Below are 22,443 nucleotides of genomic sequence, written 5' to 3'. Positions count from 1 at the left end.
AAATAAATCCCTTTCTTTTCCCACCACGGCTCGTCTCTACCTTTGGATTTTGTCAGCGGCGAGTGGAAAACCTGGTCTGTTTGGGACCCTGGAACCACGTGCTCTTAGGCCCCCGTGTCCCGGCTACAGTAGGAAATGGAGAGGGAGAAAAATTAGAAAGGGCCCACGTTCCAGTCTCTCACAGAGCCCCAGCACAGGCAGGGAGGCAACCCCCATCCGGTCTTCCTTGTGCCCTTTGTAGTCCAAACCATCAGGCCCAGGTCTGAATCCGGGCTCTGCCGCTTGCCACCGTGTGACCTTGGTCTGTTACTCTCCCAGAGCCTCGAGTTCCCCAGCTGTGAAATGGGGCTCTCCCGACCTCCTCTCAGAGCCGTTGGGAGAAGGAAGGGGAAGAACAGACACAAAGTGCCGGCAGAGTGCAGGACAGTGAGCCAGACCGGTTTCCTTCCTCTTCCCCCTCCGCTCCGGGCGGGCCCGCAGCCCCGGAAGGTCACACGGCCTCCACGGCGGCTCTAACAATGGGAGCGGGGCCCCGCCTGCTGGCCGACTCCGGAACTGCACCTCGGCCCAGGCTCAGAGAAGGTTGCCTCCGAATCCTATTTCCCCAGCGGAACAGGCAATGGTTTTATTCCACGAAGACAGATGCCAGCCAAACTCAGTAGGTGAGCACTCCAGAGCCTTCCCGCCACCCCCGTCACATGCTGGGGACTTTAATCCACCCGCCCCCTTTGCTCCTGCGCCTGTCCCTGCCCCTGCATCCAGTGTGCCCTCCCCTCTGCCACTTGAAAACATCAAAGGTCATCCCTCTGAAGCTTTCCAGGACCCTCTCCCCTGAGCCCCACCTCCCTTCCGAAGACAGAATTACTGGAAACGTTCTCTTCCGTGTTCTCTCAACATTTCGACTTAATTCTAGGTTTGCTAAACTGCGAGAGAGGGAGCACTAGAACGCCTGTCTCCCTGACTTTAGGGAGACTTGTGGTCAGGGACGGCCTTGTTCATCTGCAGCCAGAGGCATTTTCTACCATCTGATTCCTGAAATCCCCCTCCCTGACTCTGGGTGGGGGTGGGGCGAAGTGCATGTGCTCTGGGTGTTCTCATATTTCTACATGAGCATGTCTCTACTAAGCCAACCTTCCATCCTTCCTCCCTTCCTGACCTCCTTTCCTCCTTCCCTCTTCCTTCCTCTTCTTTTCTTTTTTTAAAGTAGAAGGAAAAAACACCTTCTGTGGTCTCCTGGCAACTCGAAACTTTCCAATTCCCCAGCAAAGCTTACAGGGTGGGATCTGGCCTCTGCCCTTCTGATTCCTTCCTCCCGCTATGGGCCATCCCCAAGTCCCTCACGTCTCATGCTTGTTCCTCTGCCCCGGGAAGCTTGATCCACACTCCTCCATATGACAATTCCCTACTTTTCTTCCATGCTCCACTCAAATGTCATCTCCCTAGAGGCTTCCCTGACCTCCTTGCCCATCTCTGCTGTCCTCACCCTGTCCATCCCTCTTCTACGGCACTCAGCAGGTGGCAGCATCGCTAGTGTGTGTGTTTCCCTGCAGAAGGCACGCCTCTTGCAGGCGGGGTGGTGCACTTCTGTGCTCAGCTCACACATTTCCATCCATAGTAGTTGAGAGAAGTGGGTCCCCACTGCCATGTTTGCTCATAAGCAAAATGAAGGATCCAGACTGGATCTCCTAAGTCCTTCAGATTCTAGAACTCTATGATTTGCAGATAATGGGCATATTTTTGGCAAGCTGTCACCAAACAGCTGATTCTGAGCCAGGAACACCTGGGGAATGGGTGGCTTCCTGTCAACAGGTGTCCCTCTCCAAGGAGTTCACCACCTTCTCCTGCCCTGGGGAGGGGAACAAGGGTTATTCCCTCCCTCCTTAGCCGATGGCCTATGGGTGGGCACAGGACTCTGGGAAAACCTGCAGTCACTTCTCCTCCAGAATGGGTGCGTGTCTCAGGCCGGGGAGACGCTGTGTCGCACAGCGACGTCGTGCTCGCTACAGTGATGAGATCTGCCAGCCCCATGGTGAGCAGGGGAGCTTATCCACCTGTAGCCCATCCTGAGCCGCATTAAGGCCGAGAGACAACTGACCCCTTTCCGCAGTGCTCGCGTCTGAGAGAGACTACGACACGGCTGGAATGACACAGCAGTATGGTGTCACGGGGGCCAGGTTTCCATGCATACACACCTCCTGACATCAGGGAACTACCAAATGAAGCCAGTTCCACTGAAGTCAAACAGACCCTTACAAGGAAAGGTAGAGCTCGGCTGGCTCGGACAGCCTCTGCTGGGCCTTCTCTGAGACGACACTGCCAGTTCCCCCCGCAACTCAAATTCTGAAACCGACCATGCAGAGTAGCTCTCTCACCAGCAAAGGTTTACTTTATTATCTAAACTAGATCTAAGCCCTTTAACATAACTTCCAGTGAGTTGCTCGGTTTGGAAAACTTTTTTTAAACTTCAAAACAAACCTAGCCAAGAACAGAGCTGCGCCTGCCAAGCACGACGGTGCGTCGCCCATGGGGCGAGCACACCCGTCGCCTCCGTTCATCCTGGAGGCTGCGTGAGCCGCTCGGGCTCTGGATTCAGACTGGAGTTTCGCTACAGTGGGATCATGGGCAAGTTCGTCCGTTTTCTCACCTGTGAAGTGGGGATAAAAACAGGCCCCTCCTCAGGGCTATGGAAACGAAATCACTTGCTGTAAATGGTGGGCAGGAACGGTCACCTTCATTACAGGAGGAGGGAGGTGTCCTTGTAAGACCAGGACCCTCGTTTTTACAGAGGCCGGCTAAGAAGTCAACTTCTTACACAGCTGAGATCTTCCAGATCCCCGTTCTTCCGCAGGCTGCTCCTGCCCCCAGTCCGCACTCTCAGCCCAAGGGGTCTGGAAGCTACCTGGCACCTTCCTCACAAAGCCACTCCCTGCATGGAGGTCCTGCATGCAAGACATGCACACTTGATCCAAACTCTGGCTGAAGTCCCCTACCAACCTCCCGACGCGAGCAGATGGAAGTCAGAGCGTGGGCCACCAGGCCCAAGCAACACCCACCGGGGGCCGGTGTCCCAAAGCCCGGTCTCCCCGCGTCCGTGGTGCGGTTCTGCCTCCTGATGAAGGCCAGCAGCCACCTCTTAACCCACTTTGCTCAGTGAGGCTTCAGTCTGGGGACTGGAATCTCTAATTAGAATTTCCACATTCGGCACGAGGGGGTATCTTTACTGGCGGTAATAAAATGGGGCCAGAGCATCGCTGCCAAAGCCCATCAGCTGTACCTCTGACCAGCGTGCTCTGACGGCGACGGGAATCCGTGATGGCGACCGAAGCACAGACTGCGCGAATGACAAAAGTTACGTTTAATTTACAATGTAATAAAGGTTACAGGTAAAAAGCTACACATAAAGCGTGAAAAGGCCTATTACACAAATGTACAAATCTCTGTACAAAGCTCATATCACTGTTCGCTACCTTCGTGTCCTGTGTTTGTTAGCTGGGCCCAGTCCTGGAGCTCCGGGTTATGAGAGCTCGCAGTAAAGGAGGGGAGAGCCTCTGAACCAACATTTAAAAATGTCCTCTTAAAGACATCAGTTACTTGCAAAGTAAAATCTTTTCCTTTTTAATTGGAATTGCTGCTCTATCTGGTCAGATCCTTAAAAAATTGCCTTCACAACACACTTGAAAAGGAAAGCCAGGCTTTAGAGAGTAGAGGACAGTACTCTGGAATCAAACGAGAAACTTCGGCAAGTGGAGTACTCAGGTGTGACAAGAGAAACAGGTAAAGTTCCAACAATACTGTAAGTTTCCAACTACTCATCCGTGTCTATGGCACTGGTCACAGATGAAGGAAAATCAAAACGCTCTCATTCCAACAGAAAGGACAAAAGAGAAAAAAGCCTAACTACTGGACCTCAAAAACCAGTGACCTAGGCAAACATTTCTGAGTTGAAACCTTAGCTTAACTGAAGAATTCTAAACCTTCTTCTGCTCGACCTGGGAAACATGGCAACCCCTCTGCTATCTGGGACTTGCAGGGACAGTCACCAGAAACAGGCTGCTGGACCCACAGGCCGGTAAGGCTGCTGCCACCGCCACGGCTCTAGAGCCCACCTGAGGGCCTGGAGTCCCCCCAGGGTATGTGACTTTAAATCAAAATGACCCGAGAACGAGGGAGAGAAGAAAAAGGAGGTGATGGAAGGCCTGGAAAAGAGCCAGGGCAGCCTACTTAGCAGGAAACATGAAACACTGCTCTACACTCAGTGTTCTGAAGACAGGTCTTTATGGGATATTCCCCAGCTCTAATAGTACATGGTTAGGGCCCCAGGAAACATTCTGAAAGACGAGACCGCACACATGGAAAGTTTTTCTCCCTAGTTCATTAGCTCCCCCCTCACCCTTCCACCCAATTCCCACCCAATCCCACCCTTCTCCATGACCAAAAATATCAAATCAGTAAGGAAGGTGTGGGCTTCTTGCCCGGCCAAGCCTCTTTTGCATATTTCTTTTTCTTGGGTTCGTTGACAGCTTCGGGGTTATAGACTGCAGGGTTTGGTGCAGGGTTCATGTTCACTGCTGACGGCACGACGGGAGTCAAGTCCACGTCAGGCGCGAGGTTCGGGTATGGCATGGGCAAGCCACCGATGAGTGCTGTCCCGTGGATGCCGTGCGGCTGGGAGCCGGCTTCACTGTGTGTGGGGGGCAGGCCCCCGTAGAGTCCTCCACTGAATGCAAAGTTCTGCATGCGCCTGCTCCCCGATTCCTCCAGGCCCAGGGAGCCAGGGCCTTCCACCCGCTTCTTCTGTGGTGCATAAGGAACAGAGGAAGCAAGAGGTGAGGCACAAGAGGGTGTTAGTCAGCCTTTTCTATTCCAGCCCTAGAAAACTCAGAGAAGGCCCCCAACCGTCTAGCTTGTTTTGTTTCCCAGACAATCTATTTCACTGTCCTGAAGGCTCAGGGTTTGAAGAGACCGGACAGTCACTGTCTAACGTGATGGCTCCCAATACCGCTCCCCGCAAAGGGCTCGCCATCCTACATCGCACTGAGAAAAACGAGGACGATGTGTGAGCTTTTCATAAAGTAAAACCTATTCAGTTTAAGTGACTACGCTTTATTCTACAGTCTTAGCCTCCCTCTCTTCTGATGTTAAAATACCCTTTTAGGAAGCAGCGGTGTTAACAGGTGGTAGTAAGTATTTAAGTAAAAGTACCTTCATATTGACCGCCCAACTTTTGAACATTAATCTGAGAGCAAAACAAATCTATAGTGATGGAAAGTGGTGTACTGGATGCCTGGGGCTAGAAGGGGGGGGAACTGACAGCAAGGGGACACAAGGGAACTTTCTGGGGTGATGGAAATCTATATATTAAGAATAGTGGTGGTTATGCACATGCATACATTTGTCAGAACTCAAACTATACACTTAAAATGTGTGTATTTTATTGTATGTAAATTATATCATAATAAAACTGACAAAGTAAAAATATCTACTGGTTTTATACTTTTTTTTTTTTTTTTAAGTAATCTCTACATCCAAAGTGGGGCTCAAACATGACACTGAGATCAAGAGTCACGTGCTCCACTGACTGAGCCGGCGTGGTGCCCCTTGCCAGTTTTATTCTTTTTGTGGGGGGGTGTGGTGGTGGTGAAGGGAGAGGGAGAGAGGGAATCTTTTTTTTTTTTTTTAAAGATTTTATTTATTTATTCGACAGAGATAGGGACAGCCAGCGAGAGAGGGAACACAAGCAGGGGGAGTGGGAGAGGAAGAAGCAGGCTCATAGCAGAGGAGCATGATGTGGGGCTCGATCCCATAACGCCGGGATCACGCCCTGAGCCGAAGGCAGACGCTTAACCGCTGTGCCACCCAGGCGCCCCGAGAGAGGGAATCTTAAGCAGGCTCCATGCCTGCGTGGAGCTGGACACAGGGCTCAACCCCACAACCCTGAGATCATGACCTGAGCCAAAATCAAGAGTTGGACACTTAACCGAACGAGCAACCCAGGAGCCCCTGGTTTTATACTTTAATGACAACAGAACATTCCAAAGGAAGAAGCAAAATGAGAGAAAAGAGCTCTAGGAGAAATGTGACATGAATGCTATGAAGATGCAGAGAAACATTCTGTCTCGTACTTTTTCACACGGGCTTGTGAACGTTCATGAAAGATCCCCCTCAACCCTCTACGCCTTTTGGATCAAAAAAGATTAACCAAAAACTTGACATAGGTAATCAATCTAGTCTAATATAGTCTAAAGTTTTGGTTTTTTTTTTAAAGTGGGCTCCACACCCAGCATGGATCCCAACTCAGGGCTTGAACTCATGACCCTGAGATCCAGACCGAGTGGAGATCAAGAGTTAGACACTTAACCGACTGAGCCACCCAGGCACCCCTAAAGACTTTTTTTTTTTTAAGATTTTATTTATTTATTTGAAAGAGAGAGAGAGAGAGAGAAAGTGCAAGCACAAGTGAGGGGAGGGGCAGAGGGAGAAAGAGACTCCCCACTGAGCAAGGAGCCCGATGAAGGGCTCAATCCCCAGACCCTGGGATCATGACCGAGCCAAAGGCAGACACTTAACCAACTGAACTACCCAAGCATCCCTAAAGACTGTTTTTTTTAAATAAAACTTTCGATAGCACCTTTGACCAGCATTTACCAATCACTTCTTGAATATCTCTAATTCTCAGGGATCTCACTACTTAAAGGGGCCATCTGCTCCCTTTGGACAGTCTGAGCGGTCACATGTTGAGCAATCAGAACATCTCTGTAACTTCCACCTCCTGGTTCTTCAACATACTCGATCTTGCAGCCTAATCCAGATCTGGGCTGCCTTTCCTATCTGTGCCATTCCCAATCACAAAACAAAGGCATGGCCAATGCTGGAGGGGCCCTGCAGAAACTCAACAATGCCTCTTCCTCGCCTAAGAGCTTACTTGGAGTCAGAAGGGCAAGGCGAAAGCAAAGTGGCTCACTGTGCACCCTGCTGGGAGGTAAAGTTACAGACTCCCAGCATACCATAATTTACGCACAGCATCGAGCTGGCTGGTCACCTGCAGTCTTTCTATGGCATTCCAGGATCCCCTAGATTCAGGTGGAATGAAAGTATTTCCACATGATGAAAAACAGAAGAGCAAAAAATGTTTTAAAATGAAGCACACAATTAATACTTACCTACACATAAAAGAGTGGGTTTTTAAACCAGACTGTATGGCATTTCGAACACTGTTACAACGTGCTTCCTACCTTGACTGGGACCACTGCAGTCTGCACCATGTTCCGGAAGCGACCAACCGAGGGATCCACATCCTCTGCAGAAGACATGAGAGACGGGTTAGTCTGACTCTGCTGGGGGGATTAAGGGACTAGGGCCCACTGCAAACAAGGTAATCACAACTCACATTAAAACAGTAAAGTACAGCTAACACTCAAGTGCTTACTGATGCTGGCATGGTGTTAAATCCTCACAACTCCCTGAGGTGAGTACTACTACCATCAGCATCTAACAGACATGCTCAGGCCTGGAGGGGTAAAGTGCCTGGTCCAGTCACCCTGCTGGGGAGTGGGGGGACCCGGGTTTGAGTCCAAGCAGCCAGAAATAGGCCTGGGCTCTGGACCACTGCGCTGTACTGCCTTTCCCAATTTCTTTTCCATTCCATATACGTCCTTCTTTGAAGGGAGAAACCAAAGAGCAGATTTTATCAACCCCATGCTAGTGATAAAACAATGACACATGACACATGGGAAGGGGTCACACACCATGTACTTCGCCAGTGCCCGCTCACTAGCAAACACCAGAAATTAGGATTCAGGCCCAGGGCTTCCAAGTTCACCTGGCCTTCTGACCTGAACAACCATATACAATCAAGACTTACTAAAGGAGCTGAAGCCCCCCCTTCAGGGGCTTCCAGGGAGGGTGGAGAGCAGCCCCCTTTTCACAGGTCACACACACATTATCGGTTCTAGCCTCATTCACTGCAGGAATAAAGTGCTAAGACCAAGGAAGGGACGTGCTTGCAGTAACTCTCCCCTGCCTCATTTACTGGACATCAAGCACAGAAATAAAGAGCAAGATTCTGTCCTTTCCACCTTTAAGAAGTTCACAGCTGAAAAGCCAGACAGGCTACAACACAGTGGAGGGGTGCGAGATAGTGTTCCTGGAGCACAGAGGGGACGACAGGGCTAGATCACCTGGGATGAACAGGACCTTTCTCACTGAAGGCTGAGGGTCTGGAAACAGGCAGACAGACTTACTATCATTACTAAAAAAACTACTCCAAGCCCCCTTTTGTCTTAATATAGTGGTGGGAAAGGAACTGTTTCCCTAATGGGGCGCATATATCCTTTAAATGCATAGAGGGTGCCTGCTATTCAAAGAAACACTCCTATGAATCCCTTTGGAAAACAAAGATTCATTATTTAATTAATCCCTGGTTTATTTAATAAGTCTGGTTTTTCACATACTAGGATGCCTCCAAAGAATACACCCTGGCATTATGTTCACAACCAATCTTTGCTCAGTGAATGAAGAAATGAATGACTTCTATGTAGAAGAAAGAAGGAAAGATATCTAGGCTCATTAGGAAAGAGATGAGGTTTCTATAAAAGGCATCCATACCTTTTTTCTCGTCCCCACAGGTGCCCTGTTCCAATCGTCCCTTCAGCAAAGCAAGCTAAATCAAGCAAAAGAGCACCGGGAGCCCAAGGGGGGGAGCTCACGGGGTACGCCCCCCACGTGTGCAACAGGCCTGCGGAGGGGCCAGATAACTCTCTGGAGGACCCCATCCTGTGCCATGCTGTCTGAACGGTGCTCGGGCCTCTCACCCTCTCCTCATCTCTACCCATTCCACTCCAAGAAAGAGGATACACCCATTCCATGAGATCTCTGCTCCTTCAAGATCTACCAATCAGTTCCTCACAAATAAGCCTACTTTTGGTATAGGAACGGTTGCACGCATAAAATGCAAAAGCAGTGGTTGACGACAGTGGGGATAATGGCTACCATTTGTCAAGGGCTTACTGAGTGCCGAGCACTGACCTAAAGTATTTGTACATATATTAATCATTTAACCTCCCCACCAATCCTGTGAGGCCGATGTCTGTCACATGGTCAAGATCACAGAGCTACTAAGTGAAGAGGTCCATTTCAACCCCAGGTCCTCCTTACCGCTATGCTAGGCTGGTCTAAATACACATTCCGCTCCAGGGCAATAATTTTCTTTTTCCCTTTTTTTTTTTTTTAAAGATTATTTATTTGAGAGAAAGAGGGAGAGGAAGAGACAGCGTGAGCACACGAAGAGGAGGGACAGAGGGAGAGAGAGAGGGAAACTCCAGCCGACTCCACGCTCAGCACAGAGCCCGACAAGGGGCTTGATCCCACAATCCTGAGAACACGACCTGAGCCAAATCCAAGAGTGGGATGCTTAAGTGACTGAGCCACACAGGGGACCCCCAAGGCAATAATTTTCAAGGAGACAAACAGCAGAGCAGACCCTGACTTCTAAAAGAGATTTAAAAGATTGACTAGTCCAGTGATTCCCAAATCGCTGGCTGTTCGTCAGCACAAAAAAAGCTTGTTTAAAACCACAAATTTCTAGGTCCAACCCCTGGGAATTCTTATTCAGTAGGTTTGGGGGCCCAGAAATAAGTTTCCCCAAGTGGTCACTAAGCCCCTGCCTGAACATTTCTATTGGGCATTCATGGCTTGGACAGTAATCCTCTCTACTTCACACACCAAACGAATGCCTGGATCTTTCACAGGGATCTTTTTAATTCTTCTACATATAAGAAGGATTTGTTGTTGCTTTTTATGCTGAGCCAAATACTTGATACTCACTGGCTCTGGCTTTGCCTACTCCTTCCTCCCTTAGGTCAGCCCTGAAAATGGCCAACTACAGTGGCCATGCCTCCTCAAGCATGGTTCCCCTACATTCCCAGCATCTGGGGGACAGTCTTCCTTGGCTGTGAGTCTCCTTCTCCCTCAGGACTACATAGCACCTTCGGTGTTAAGGCTGGGTGAGTTCCGCTCAGAACACAGGTGAGTGGGGTTACTGTCCCCTACTCTTCTAATGCAATTTTAAACTGCAACTGATTAGTTTCCACATCCCCCTGATGACTCATTCAATCAACTAAACTCCCTCGATCTTTTTTTTTTTTTTTCATGAGCTGTCACTGGAACGGTTCTTCTCCATTTAAATAATGGATATTTTGAACCTAAATGCAGGACCTGAAAGTTATTCTCACTGTACTTCATTTAGGAAGTAAAAGCAACTTGTTAGTTTGGGATCTTTGTTTCCATCCACTGAGACTGATTTCTAACAAGGTTTTCAGAATCTCGATTCCATCCTCATCAAACAAATGATACTTTCTGGCTCGATGTTATCTACCTACCAGAGTACCTGACATACTGTGTGAGACCAATAAATGGATGCTGAATGATGGAACAAATTGGTGAACTTGGTGGCCTTCCCATAAAGAGATGCTCTCACCTTGCTGACGTTTCCATACAAACTCTATACAGTACTTCCTACAGAAAGGCAAGTCTTCAGTGCAGTCAATGGTGGCAGCAGAAGGCTCTCCAATCTTGGAGTTACCAGTCATACTCAGAACTCCGCAAAGACAGTAATGCTCTAGTCTGAGGTAAGACAACAAACAACTCTAGTTCAACCTCCACTAGGACGCAGACCTGCTGGATCAGCAGGTGGGAATCGCGGCCTGGCTCTGTATGCTCAATTACACGGGCCCTTCCTCTGTCTGTTTCTTTCCCACTGCAACTGGATAACGCTGGAGTGTTCGGGGGTACTCCATCAATGACCTGCAAGAATTCTCTTTCCTTAATATAGCACTGGTTACCCTACACCTTGTTGAGAAACATTACAACCAACCTACACACTGTACTCACTGCTCTCTGAGATCACAGCTTTTTCATCGGAAGAAACCAGGAAGACACCTCACCTGGATTGATGATCTCATCATCCTCACTGAAAGTCACCCGCGAGTTCTTCCTCTTCCTCTTTGGTCTCTGAATGTCAAGATTCCCCTCCTCAATGGTCAGGGTGGAAATCCGCTTGTTGTGGGCAGTGTTGAACTCTGTCAGGTTCTAGGCCAGGGTTCACACAAGACAGAAAGGAGTCAGTACACAGGGAATCTGATGATTATAGAGCTAAACAAAGGCTTTAGGAGCGAACCTTAACCACCCCAGGCAAACAAGATTCTCTTTTGTATTCAGAAAGATTACTGCCCTTAGACTGCTACTATTAACAAGCCTCTTTTGACAAAACACGGAACATCCCCACTGACTAGTGGGACAGTGATGACCACAAGGGGGTGAAGAACCTTAAGTTGAGAACAGGTCATCTGTGCAAATATCCCTGAGGTGAGGTTCTGTGTTTTTGGGGGAAAGACTATCATGTCTTCACGCTGAGAATGAAACAATGTGACTGGGAGGAACTCCATGAACTGTCTTAAGGTAACGAAACAGAGATGAGAGAGGGCCACTGACAGCTTCTTCCCCAGCAGCCCTCTCCACTGAGGCTCAGAAAGACAGGGCCAGTGCACTTAATATGAGGCATTAATAGTTTCTCACTCCCCGTCCCTGTGTATGGCCCCATTTCTATTCATAACCACCCATCTATTTCAATGATTAACTTGGCCTTAGCACTGCTGCCTGCCTCTTCCCAATCCCCTGGCCTTATTCCAATCTGCACTGCAGTCTGAGACACTCCAAATGTCTTCAGAATGAAGACCCAGGGAGGACCTAACAAACTGAACTTAGAAGACAGGGAAGCAGGGAAGCAGCATGGGGGAGAGATGGGTCAGTGTGACTCGCAGCAAGGTGCCCGGCTATGAGGCTCCTTCTTTAGAACAAAATAACTTCTAAATTCTAAGATTTCCTTTGTGCTTTCTTTCCTAAGGGCTGGGAAACTGCCTTGCTGAACAAGAGGTAAGTGCATGAGGGTAGGTAAAGACATGCTGGCATTTGGTCTACCTGAATAGAGCAGTCACACCAGTGCAGCGATGGACATGTTAAGGACAATAGCCGCATCACAAACCACTGGGGCTAGCCTCTGGAAAAGGACAACTTTAGCACTTTAAAATTACATCTTTTTTTTTTTTTTAAAGATTTTATTTATTTATGTGACAGAGAGACAGCCAGCGAGAGAGGGAACACAGCAGGGGAGTGGGAGAGGAAGAAGCAGGCCCCCAGCGGAGGAGCCCGACGTGGGCCTCGATCCCGGAACACCAGGATCACGCCCTGAGCCGAAGGCAGATGCTTAACGACTGCGCTACCCAGGCGCCCCTAAAATTACATCTTGTAAAATTCATGGCCTTCAGGGCAGCTAGGCCCATAGGAGCAAAAGCAGTCTACTTCTGACTCAGATTCTTAGGCTGTTTGAATCATATCAAAAAAAGCAATGTTAAGTGAACTAAAGCTTCAGTCTCTCTAAGTCTGTGCTGTCTAACCGAACTTTCTGGGTGATGGAAATGTTCTCTATCCTTGTCACTCAATATTGTAGTCCCTAGTCACATGTGACTGCTGAATACCAGAAACGTGGTTAACGGCTACCGCACTGGGCAGGGCAGCTCCAGAAAAGTTTAACTCCCAGCCTTGGCTTCTAACACCCAGTGAAGGTGCACAGACGACAACGAAGGTCTGACAGGAACTCCTCGCCAGCCTCGGCTGGACACAACCAAGCCCACACGGTGCAGCTGTCCCAGGTGCGTCACATCTGGCCACGCTGTACTGGCAAAGTGGCAAAGGCCCACTACCGGGCTCAAGAAAACCTCCTGATGCTAAGTCACTGGCATGTCGAGCTACACAGAACAGCTCCATACGGCAAAACCCAGAGTCCCAAAAGACACAATAACACCGCAGACAGACGTGGAATTACATCAAGCTCGGTCTCCTCCTCTGGAAGCCCCAGTAAGCCCTTGAGCTCATCGTCCTCTCCACCCATCTTCTCATCTCCCTTCACAGCTGACGGCAGTGTCTGAGGCTTCTCACGCAGAGTGTAGGCCCTTGTGGATGCGCCAAATGAGACTGTGGAATCGATGGGGATTTGCTGAGGCTTGTGAGGTTCCAACCGAATGTGACCCAAGAAAGTGCCGTGTGCTGGGAATAACCAAATCAGAAATATAAGAGAGAAAAACAGAAACAAAAACCAACCTGAGTTGTAGGAGGGCTAATAGCTCCTCCCAGCACATCGGTTTTGCTTTTTAAAGTGAAAATAGCACTGGGACCACTTTGCATCCCTTGTCATAGGTTACAGTGAAAAGGAAACTCTTCACTGAGTCTTGAATCTCTTCAGTGGATTTCTTACACATATCCAGACCTGTAGTTACCCCATATAACAAAGACCACTGCTTGCTCTCTGCTGCCAGACAGGTTTGGCTTCATACTGGGTCCAGCAGGAATGGCTCCAACCCAGCAACAGCCATGCCCCGCAAGGCAGAAGACAGGCATTGCTGTGGTCTGACCTCTCCAGCCCCAAGTGTAAGGAACATAAGAACTTCTGGCCTGGTGGCAGTTATGTTTGGGTTTTTCCCAGGACAATAGAGGACGCTGGCTGAAACGGGTGCAATATGAATGCCAAGGCAAGCCAAAATTCTACTGGAGAGTCTCAATATTTTTCCACGTCAGCATTCTGCATGTTATAAAATGGAGAAAAAAGATAAGATAAATTGGCAAGTAAGTACTTGTGAGACAAGGCTCTCCAAAGCCATTACATAAGCAGATTGTGTGTGTGTAGGGGAGTGTGTATGTGCGTGTGTGTGTGTAGGGGAGAAGGAGCATTTCATGATCAGCCCAGGAGGCTTTACACTTTACACTATACCGATACACGGGCAAAATGAACAAACTTCAGAGCCCCATGCAGTTAAGTCTCAGGTGCATTTCTGGGATTAACTTTGGCAAAGATGAAAATCTTATTCAGAGTATGCTCGTGGAATTAAAATTGGTATTGTTAGTAGTCAAAGCAAAATGTAGCTGGAATAAAGAACCCATTATAAAAAATTAAATTTTGCTCAAAGCAAATATTTTTTAATGTCTTGCAACACTACTCTAATACATTAATAGAGCTTTTCGTGGCTTCCTCTTAAACCAGACCACGATTTTATTGTGGTCCTATAAACACCTGAATACCCACAGCCCCTGGTTCCTGGGTACTGTTTTTTTTTTTTTCTCTGTATATACCTATTGCCCTTCCCAGGACATACCGCCCCAAAACCCTCTTCTCTCTGTAATCATCAATTATTTCAGGAAAATGGGAGATATCACAGACAGAGAAAAGAGCTGATTTAAAAATCAAACACAAGCTTCTTCCTTGATGAGCAATAAAACATGATTTCAAAACTATAGAACCAAAGAGCATTTTCACATTGTCCCAAAGGGAATGTGTGAAATGGGATGGGGTGTCAGTTACTTACTACTGTTGAGATCTATTAGGAAAACTCTCTTCAGATGCTTGTGGTAGACCAAGGCAGCGTGGACCCGAGAGCAAGACTGGTGGTCAATGGTAAAGTCACACAAGTCAGGGTTTCTCCCAAATAAGTAATACTTCTTCTCATCAATAATCAGTTTCTAAATAAATATTAAATTAAATATTACTTAAATCTTGTTTCAACAGGGTTTAGCAAAAATTCTTCCAATCTAGTAAGTAGAGAATCTTGAGTAGATAAAATTCCTTGCCAAGGTGAAAACAAAATTATTTCCCACTATTCTTCAAGATAAAAAGCTCAGAATAATTCACTAGCATTTCTGGGAGGTGGGTGGCAATTAATCTCCCCAAATGCAGTGGTTAAATGTCTTGTGTTGGTATGAAAAGAACTTTTCTTAGGGGCGCCTGGGTGGCACAGCGGTTAAGCGTCTGCCTTCGGCTCAGGGCATGATCCCGGCGTTATGGGATCGAGCCCCACATCAGGCTCCTCCGCTATGAGCCTGCCTCTTCCTCTCCCACTCCCCCTGCTTGTGTTCCCTCTCTCGCTGGCTGTCTCTATCTCTGTCAAATAAATAAATAAAATCTTTAAAAAAAAAAAAAAAAAGAAAAGAACTTTTCTTAATTCTATTAGATGAACATAGCCTGTGGGAGTGGCTGTCTTCCATCCATTGGAAATTTAAGATTTCACTGGATCTTAATTTTAGGTCAACCAGGAAACAAGAAGTACAAACATGTCTACAAAGTAATAAGACTGCTGTTCAAAAAACCTACATTCGAATGGAAATTAACAACTGGTGAGGAAAGGAAAGGGTGTAAACACGAATGTGCGTTCTCATCATGCTGCCATAGCCCCGAAGTGTTTCTGGAACCCTCTTCAGGAAGTGCAATTACATTAGCTACCATTGTACGAGTACCTAAAGCTAACTTCACTGGCCACAAAAAAGTATTACTCTAAGTTAACTCTAAATGAGTATTTGCTGTGTCCAAACATAGACCTACTTCACGGGGCAAAGATTTTCTAAGTTTGGGGAAGAAGGGTATGGGGATTAACATTTACTGACAGACTATTTACTGCTGGGCATTTTAAGCATGACCTCATCTAATTCTCAAAACAACACTGTGAAACAAGTATCACCTCTACTGTCAAAGACAAGAAAACAGATGGAGAGAGATGAAGCCACTCATCCAAGGTGGCCCAGCTGGTTAAGTAGCAGAGCTGGGATTTGAACTCAGGTGTGAAGGACCTGCAATGTCAATATTGTAAACAATGCGCCATAGTCTGAAATAAGTCTAAGAGAAGAACTCTAAAATGCTTCTAAACACTGCTATGGCACTAAAAAGAACCCAAAACTATAGAATGTCCCAATATAATAGCAGAAAAGGGGATTTCACAGACCAGCAAACTATTATTAAAAAAAAAATTATGAGAGAAGGAGCTGATGTAGCATTGTTAACTTTTGATTTTGCCAAATAAGGACATTAAAGAAACTGTCACCAATTAGTATCATCATAAACACTTTATAAAAGAAAGATCATTTCAACACCAAATAAATATGAAGGGTAAGGATAAAGGACATTCTTTGAGCTCATTTTAGCTTTATGGAACACTCCCAACCCTGTCCTTTTTTTTTTTTTTTTTTTCAATTTTTATTTAAGTATTCTCTACACCCAATGTGGAGCTTGAACTCATGACCCTGAGATCAAGAGTTGCACACTCCACCAACCGAGCCAGCCAGGCCCCCTATCCTCATCTTTCTTTTAATCCTGAATCAGTAAAGCCTTTGCTGGTTGGTTGTAGACTGGGTTGTAGATGAAAAACTCTAGATAAATTACTGCTAACACTTCTCCCAGTTCTACAAGTCTACAACTTGACTGCTCAAGAATGTGTTATGTTTTCCCTTTACACACAAGGTCTCCTTAAGCTCTAGTTCACATTTCACACTACACACCTCCCAAAGTCCCCAAGAGAAGATAGCACAAAGCTGAGCAGAGAAATAGTCAAGTTAGTATGGTACCAGGCTAGAACTCAAGAGGCTTAGATTTCATTCCTGGCTGCGTCACTGAACTCACAGTGGGCCACTATTCTCCCCTGTGCTTTAGTGTTCCCCTTATGAATCCAGAAATACATTCCCCACTGATACTGCAGCAACTGCTGAGCGCTTGGGCGCCATACACTGTGCTAGGTTTCCTGCTATGTCACTTTGTTTCCACAATCACTCTGTGCGGTGGGCAGGTACTTTCATTCTTATTTTTATGATGACGAAATTGAGGCACAAAGAAAGTAATTAACAGGGGCGCCTGGGCGGCACAACGGTTGAGCGTCTGCCTTCGGCTCAGGGCGTGATCCCGGCGTTATGGGATCGAGCCCCACATCGGGCTCCTCTGCTATGAGCCTGCTTCTTCCTCTCCCACTCCCCCTGCTTGTGTTCCCTCTCTCACTGGCTGTCTCTATCTCTGTCAAATAAATAAATAAAATCTTAAAAAAAAAAAGAAAAGAAAGTAATTAACATATTCAAGTTCACACAACTAAACATAGCAGTTGCCCCCTTATCCACGGGGGATACATTCCAAGATCCCCACTGGGAGCCTGAAACCTCGTATAATACTAAGCCCTATACAGTGTCTTTTCCTATACATACATACCTATGATAAAGTTTAATTTATTAATTGGGCACCATAAGAGATTAACAACAATAATAAAATAGAACAATTATAACAATATACTGCAATAAAAGTTAATGTGAATGTGGTCTCTCTCTCAAAATATTTTATTGTACTATTCTCACCCTTCTCGTGATAATGTGAGATGATAAAATGCCTACGTGATGAGATGAAGTGAGGTGAGTGACACAGACACTGTGACACAGCATTAGGCCACTACTGACCTTCTGACAACATGTCAGGAAGATCATCTGTGCCAGTAACTGAAACCGTGGGAAGCAAAACCACGGATAAGGGGGGACACTACTGTATCTGTAAGCTGGATTAGAAATTCAGATCCGTCTTATTTCAGAGCCCAAGCTCTTTCAACCACTACATTATATATTTTCTTCACTCTGCCTACATCAAAAAAATGCACCATAAGGCAAGAAACATTTTAAGAAGTGAACAAGTACTATGGGTCACGTTCTTAATTTTCCTCTTAACTATCACTTAGCCAGTCTCTTTCAAGGCTTAGCCTTAAGGCTCAAGTGGTTCAAGCTAGTCTAGGTATGTGGGTCACCTCTGGGAAACTCTGTCTGGCAGTGCCCATCTGCTGTTGGCAGAGCTTGTCCCAGACCCATACCACGATGGAGCACCAAGATTTAACAACAGCTTGACAGCTCAATCAACTATCCCCGTGTCATCCCCGAGTTTTAAGATTTGGGTTAAAAATAAGACACTGATTTAGAACTGAGAGAGCCCTGAGATTTCAACATCTTGTTCTTTCCAGGTACTATATATGCAGGCTAAATATCATGGCATTTTTCATTCATATTTATATGCACACAGATTATGTCTGTACAAACTTAAATTTGTTAACTACAGTGCTTGTAGGCTGGTCTCAAGGAAGCAATATATAAGATCACCCACTCCTGGTGGGTATCTCAAGGGACGCCTAGATGGCTCAGTCGATTAAGTGTCTCCTTTGGCTCAGGTCATGATCCCAGGGTCCTGGGATCGAGTCCTGCATCAGGCTCCCTGCTCAGCAGGAAAGCCTGCTTCTCCTTTCCCCTCTGCCTGCTGCTTCCCCTGCTTGTGCTCTCTCCCTCTCTGTCAAATAAATAAATACAATCTTAAAAAAAAAAAAAAAAAAGGTATCTCAGTGACAGAAACATTCAAATATATGGGGGTAAGTCTTAGAATCAAGGAAATGTGTTAATTCTTGGACAACGTCAACTGAACAAAATAATGCATTGGTCTTTCAATAGTAACTAACACCACAATTTCTTGACTAGCTATGGCTAATACCACTATTCAGTTGTGCCTCTGAGTTATAACTCAGAGTGTGTCTTTACACACTGAGCTTAAAAGACTCATGGCTTTTGTTTTAATATTGCACTTCTTAAACCCAGCTATCACAGCACATCACAAGCCTTTGACACAAGGCTAGGATATAGATAGCTCGGCTAGTATCAAGTGCTGCCTAAATCCTTAAAAATAAGCACATATTAGGTTTATTTCTCTCAGAAACAATACAGTGGTATCTAAGGATTGTAACTTGACAATCATATGGCAACTTAGCATACCTAAGAGCACTGAAAGACAGAGAACACAATCAGTTAATGGAAACCAATAATCAGAGGGATGTTTGACAAATTAGAGTGCTCTGAAAAAATAAATTATTTCACAAAGGAATGTGATATTAACATTAAGGCTTATCCCTCATTGTCTGTTTCTTCTACTGCAAACTGAAGATTTACTAAATTCTAGTACCAAAATAAATTCCTATATGTCTTCAAACCTTCACACTGTTTAGAAACAATATTTGGAACAGTCTATAGTAAAAAACGCTTCACAGGCCTTTTAGCTAAATTATTTCCTTGAATGATCTGGATGTTTTGTAACCTTTAAGACAGAGGAACCCAAGACAAAAGGCCTCTATAAGTGACTGGCTAAGGGCATGAGGAATTAACAGAATTCATCACAATTCATGCCTTAATACTTTGCAAAACATCTGGGTCTCCTTCAGGAGATCTCACAGATGTTTTTCAACCATGGAACATCTTGATTTTTACTATACACACCAAAGAAAACCAATTGCATTCAATAACGGGGCCTCGAACCTAAATTCTATTTGAGTAAGCAAACATAAAATTGCCTTAAGACATGGAGACTCACAACTCCATGGTCATTGTGGGCTTAATCTCCACTTCTTGGTAAGTAAATGGTACCATAAGGATTAAAAAACGTATACAACCTAAAACTAATCAAAATTCATGTTCTCAAGTACCATGTGGTGTTCATTCTAGACTCGTATAAAAGCTGGAATTCTGCTAAACTTTTCCTTATTTCAATTATATATATATATATTTCAATTATATATATACTTATTTCAATTATAAGCATGTAATTTTTGTGTGATTATGTTTCCTATCAGAAAATTTGAGGACAGGAACCACGTTTGTTTTGTTCACTGTTGTAGTCCCTCTGCTGAGCAATGACTGGCACACAGTAAGCATTCAATAAGTGTTTTGAACAAATGAATGAGTTTCATCACCGTGCCATTCTCTTTTTTGAGCAAGTGTCTTAGCTTACTACACTTCTTTGAAGGGCTTGGGCCTGAATTGCATAAATGCAACTTAAAAGTGAAACGCAATCTACATCATTCACTTTCTTCTTCAGTTACTGCGTATCTTGCAACTTCCACACAACTCCATGTACTCAGAGAGAGAGAATTCACCAAGTCGAGTTTGATGGGGACCCATTAGCCTATGATCAATTAAAACCCTTCATTTGGAAGGTGAGAGAAGTCACAAAAAACTGAGTGTCTGTGGGAGATACCAGGTTTGAATGTGTTATATCACCATGTGCTTTTAATAGGAAAAAAAATCAGGATGAACGAAAGTAGCATTGCTGGAAAACAAAGCACAGGAGAGGGGGTGGAAAAGTGAGTCACTGGCAAAAATGTTTAGTGTGATGAGAAAAAAAAGGAAGACATGTATTTCCATACCTCAATTAGCTTGTCCCCTTTGACTACATCCAGATGTAAACCAGGTGGGGGTTTACCTGCCCTGAAAAATAAGAGTGAGAAAAGCATTTTCAGGATGAGTTTGTAAATGCCATTTACAATCACTGTCCCATTCAACAATGCAGCTCTTCGACCAGCCTATAATTAGTTCATGTTCAAGCAGAAATGTCATCTACTTCACTGTTATTACAGCTCCTTTCTACATTTGACACTTCCCCAGTGATTCAATTGCTCTAAAACAGACTTTACTGGATCTGTATTTAGAGCAGCACCAAAGAAACCTATATTTTAACACTGGATATCAACCTCAGAGAAAAAGCAGCACAGAGAGTCCAAGTACCAAAGCTGGGGTAGTCTGGTTACTTGGAGTTTGAATCTAAGATTTACCACTACCACTAATACACAATACTACCACTAATAAATCAGCTGGTGTTTGGGGCTGATCAAGATTAGTTTCATCACAGAATAAACAGAGGGCACTGTCCTGAGCTCTGAGACCAAATCAGAGGTACATAATTAGGGAACTAGGGCAATCCAAAAGCATGCCCATAAAACCAGGTACCAATAAATACAAGAGATGTTTGTTACAGGTCTTCCTACAATGGCATGCTGAAGGGAACTGTTCTCTATACTCCTTAAAACACCATTCATGGAGGATACATATACGTCAAAGCACCAAACAGTGCCTGGGACATACGAGACTCTGAGGAAATGGTAAGTGATCTCAAATAGTCTCTTCTAACTGTAAGTTTACAGTCCTCGTCCAACTTCTGAAATCAGTGCAGCAAGGGACCAAAATAGGCGTACAATTTGTAGACTGAAACAACTGGGTGCTACAAAAATGCAGAAGGACCCAGAAAACAGCCATACTTTCACCTGTTTCCGGTCTTTGCTCCTTTTAAGTCTGAAGAAAGAACAATCTTGCCAGAGCCCCTACATTTGTACACACACACACACACACACACACACACACACTGCATCCTCATCCAACTGAAGATGCAACATAGTCATCTCACAATCCTGCCCCAACTCCTCTACAGCAGTTGCTGAAAGGACAGTGCGTTGGACAAAAGCCCATTTTGAACGGAAAACAGGGAAAGGAATGTTAAATGCTACATCCACAACATGCTTTCTGAACTCCTACTATGTGCCTGGCTTAGGCCTAGGAGCTGGGGGAACAGGAAGATGAATCAGACCGTCCTTGCCCTTGAGGAGCTCAATATAACGGGAAAGAGAAAGGAATAATGCATAAACTGTGATGAGCTACCCCAGAAGCAGCTCTAACTCGGATGGGTCTCTTTGCAAGGCAATTCATATGTATTCATCTTGTGCCCCGCTCAAAGACTAAATTAAATTATTCCATTATTCCCAAGAGCTTAAGAAGGGTTGAAAGGGGTTCCTCCCAACAAATTACTGATGCCACTTGTGCCCGGCTTCGAGGTGGGTCAGAGCCGTCCCTGCCCTCAGGGCGCTTCCAGTCTGCGGCAGACAGAAAAGCACCGCACGGGAGATGCAGCAACGACAGACGGATGCGGGGCGCTGAGCTTGGGCTGGGGCCGGGAAGCCGGCTCGTGCGCGCTCGGGACAGAGAGCAGGGGGGCAGGTACCATGCTCCACAAGAGCACCAGGCACTCAGTCAGGAGTTGGGGTAAGTTCGGGGCCAAGGCCCCAGAGCGCCCCGGCAACCGGCTGATCGCCCAAGGGACTGCCTAAGCGAGCACCTCAGAGCCCCCAAGTCTGGGTTTCCTCAGTTTCTGGGCCCGGGCTCCAGGCTGCCGGTTCCTCCACACGCCGCCCGGCCCGACGGACAGTTCTCCCTCAATCAGTTCCAGGGTCTCTAAGCCGTTCGGCTTCTTGCGAGAAATGAGCCGCCCTGCCAGTCCGGGCCAAGCCGGGCCGGGCCAGGCCACTCCAGCCCTGGCCGCCCCGCCACTCACCAGGTCGGGCAGTCGAACAGCGGGAGGCTGGAGCCGGAGTTCGCGGCTGCCGCCATCTTGCGTCTCCCCCTCCCATTTGGCGGGCCCTAAGCACGCCGGGAAACTGGAAGACCCATGGGGAGAGGCGGCATCCCAGCAGTCTGTGCGTACGCACTCGCGCGCGAGCGCGCGCACGTACACATACGCAGGCGTAGGACGTGTTTAGTGGCGGTGGAGACTGGGGTGTCATTTTTTTTTAAGTTTTTCTTCGTGTTTTGAGACAGCTGGCCTTCTCTGGAAGAGTCTTGGGAGGGTAGGGCTTTCGTTGGCCGGGAAGTGTCTGAGGAAAGGGGCTTGTAAGGAGGGGTGTCGTCTCTCCTGTGTTCTCCTCCAGACACGCCCCTGGGCTCTAAAGTCTTGGGACCCTGTCCTTG

General features: G+C 46.5%; 1 protein-coding gene and 1 non-coding gene across 3 annotated transcripts; both read right to left on the bottom strand.

The window, feature by feature from the left end:
- Nucleotides 1–3,332: 3,332 nt before the first annotated feature.
- PPP1R8 (protein phosphatase 1 regulatory subunit 8) lies at nucleotides 3,333–22,184 on the bottom strand. 2 transcript variants are annotated; one of them, XM_002913324.4, is made up of 7 exons: nucleotides 22,031–22,183; nucleotides 20,076–20,136; nucleotides 14,412–14,565; nucleotides 12,878–13,098; nucleotides 10,941–11,085; nucleotides 7,233–7,297; nucleotides 3,333–4,794 (listed from the first exon to the last, which is right to left on the bottom strand). In XM_002913324.4, the coding sequence occupies exons 1-7, from the start codon at nucleotides 22,084–22,086 to the stop codon at nucleotides 4,441–4,443; spliced, it is 1,056 nt and encodes a 351-aa protein (XP_002913370.1). In that variant the 5' UTR covers nucleotides 22,087–22,183; the 3' UTR covers nucleotides 3,333–4,440. The 2 variants fall into 2 exon arrangements, with proteins under 2 accessions (XP_002913370.1, XP_034503480.1); XM_034647589.1 differs by lacking the exons at nucleotides 12,878–13,098; nucleotides 14,412–14,565 and having other exon boundaries at nucleotides 22,031–22,184.
- On the bottom strand, nucleotides 18,382–18,547 carry LOC117801316. The gene has a single exon (XR_004623835.1).
- Nucleotides 22,185–22,443: the final 259 nt, after the last annotated feature.

Source organism: Ailuropoda melanoleuca, chromosome 2 (genome assembly GCF_002007445.2).
Source record: "Ailuropoda melanoleuca isolate Jingjing chromosome 2, ASM200744v2, whole genome shotgun sequence".
In the NCBI taxonomy this organism is placed as follows: domain Eukaryota; kingdom Metazoa; phylum Chordata; class Mammalia; order Carnivora; family Ursidae; genus Ailuropoda; species Ailuropoda melanoleuca.
The sequence above is the reverse complement of the archived record's forward strand: the minus strand, read 5'-3'. Positions and strand labels throughout refer to the sequence as shown.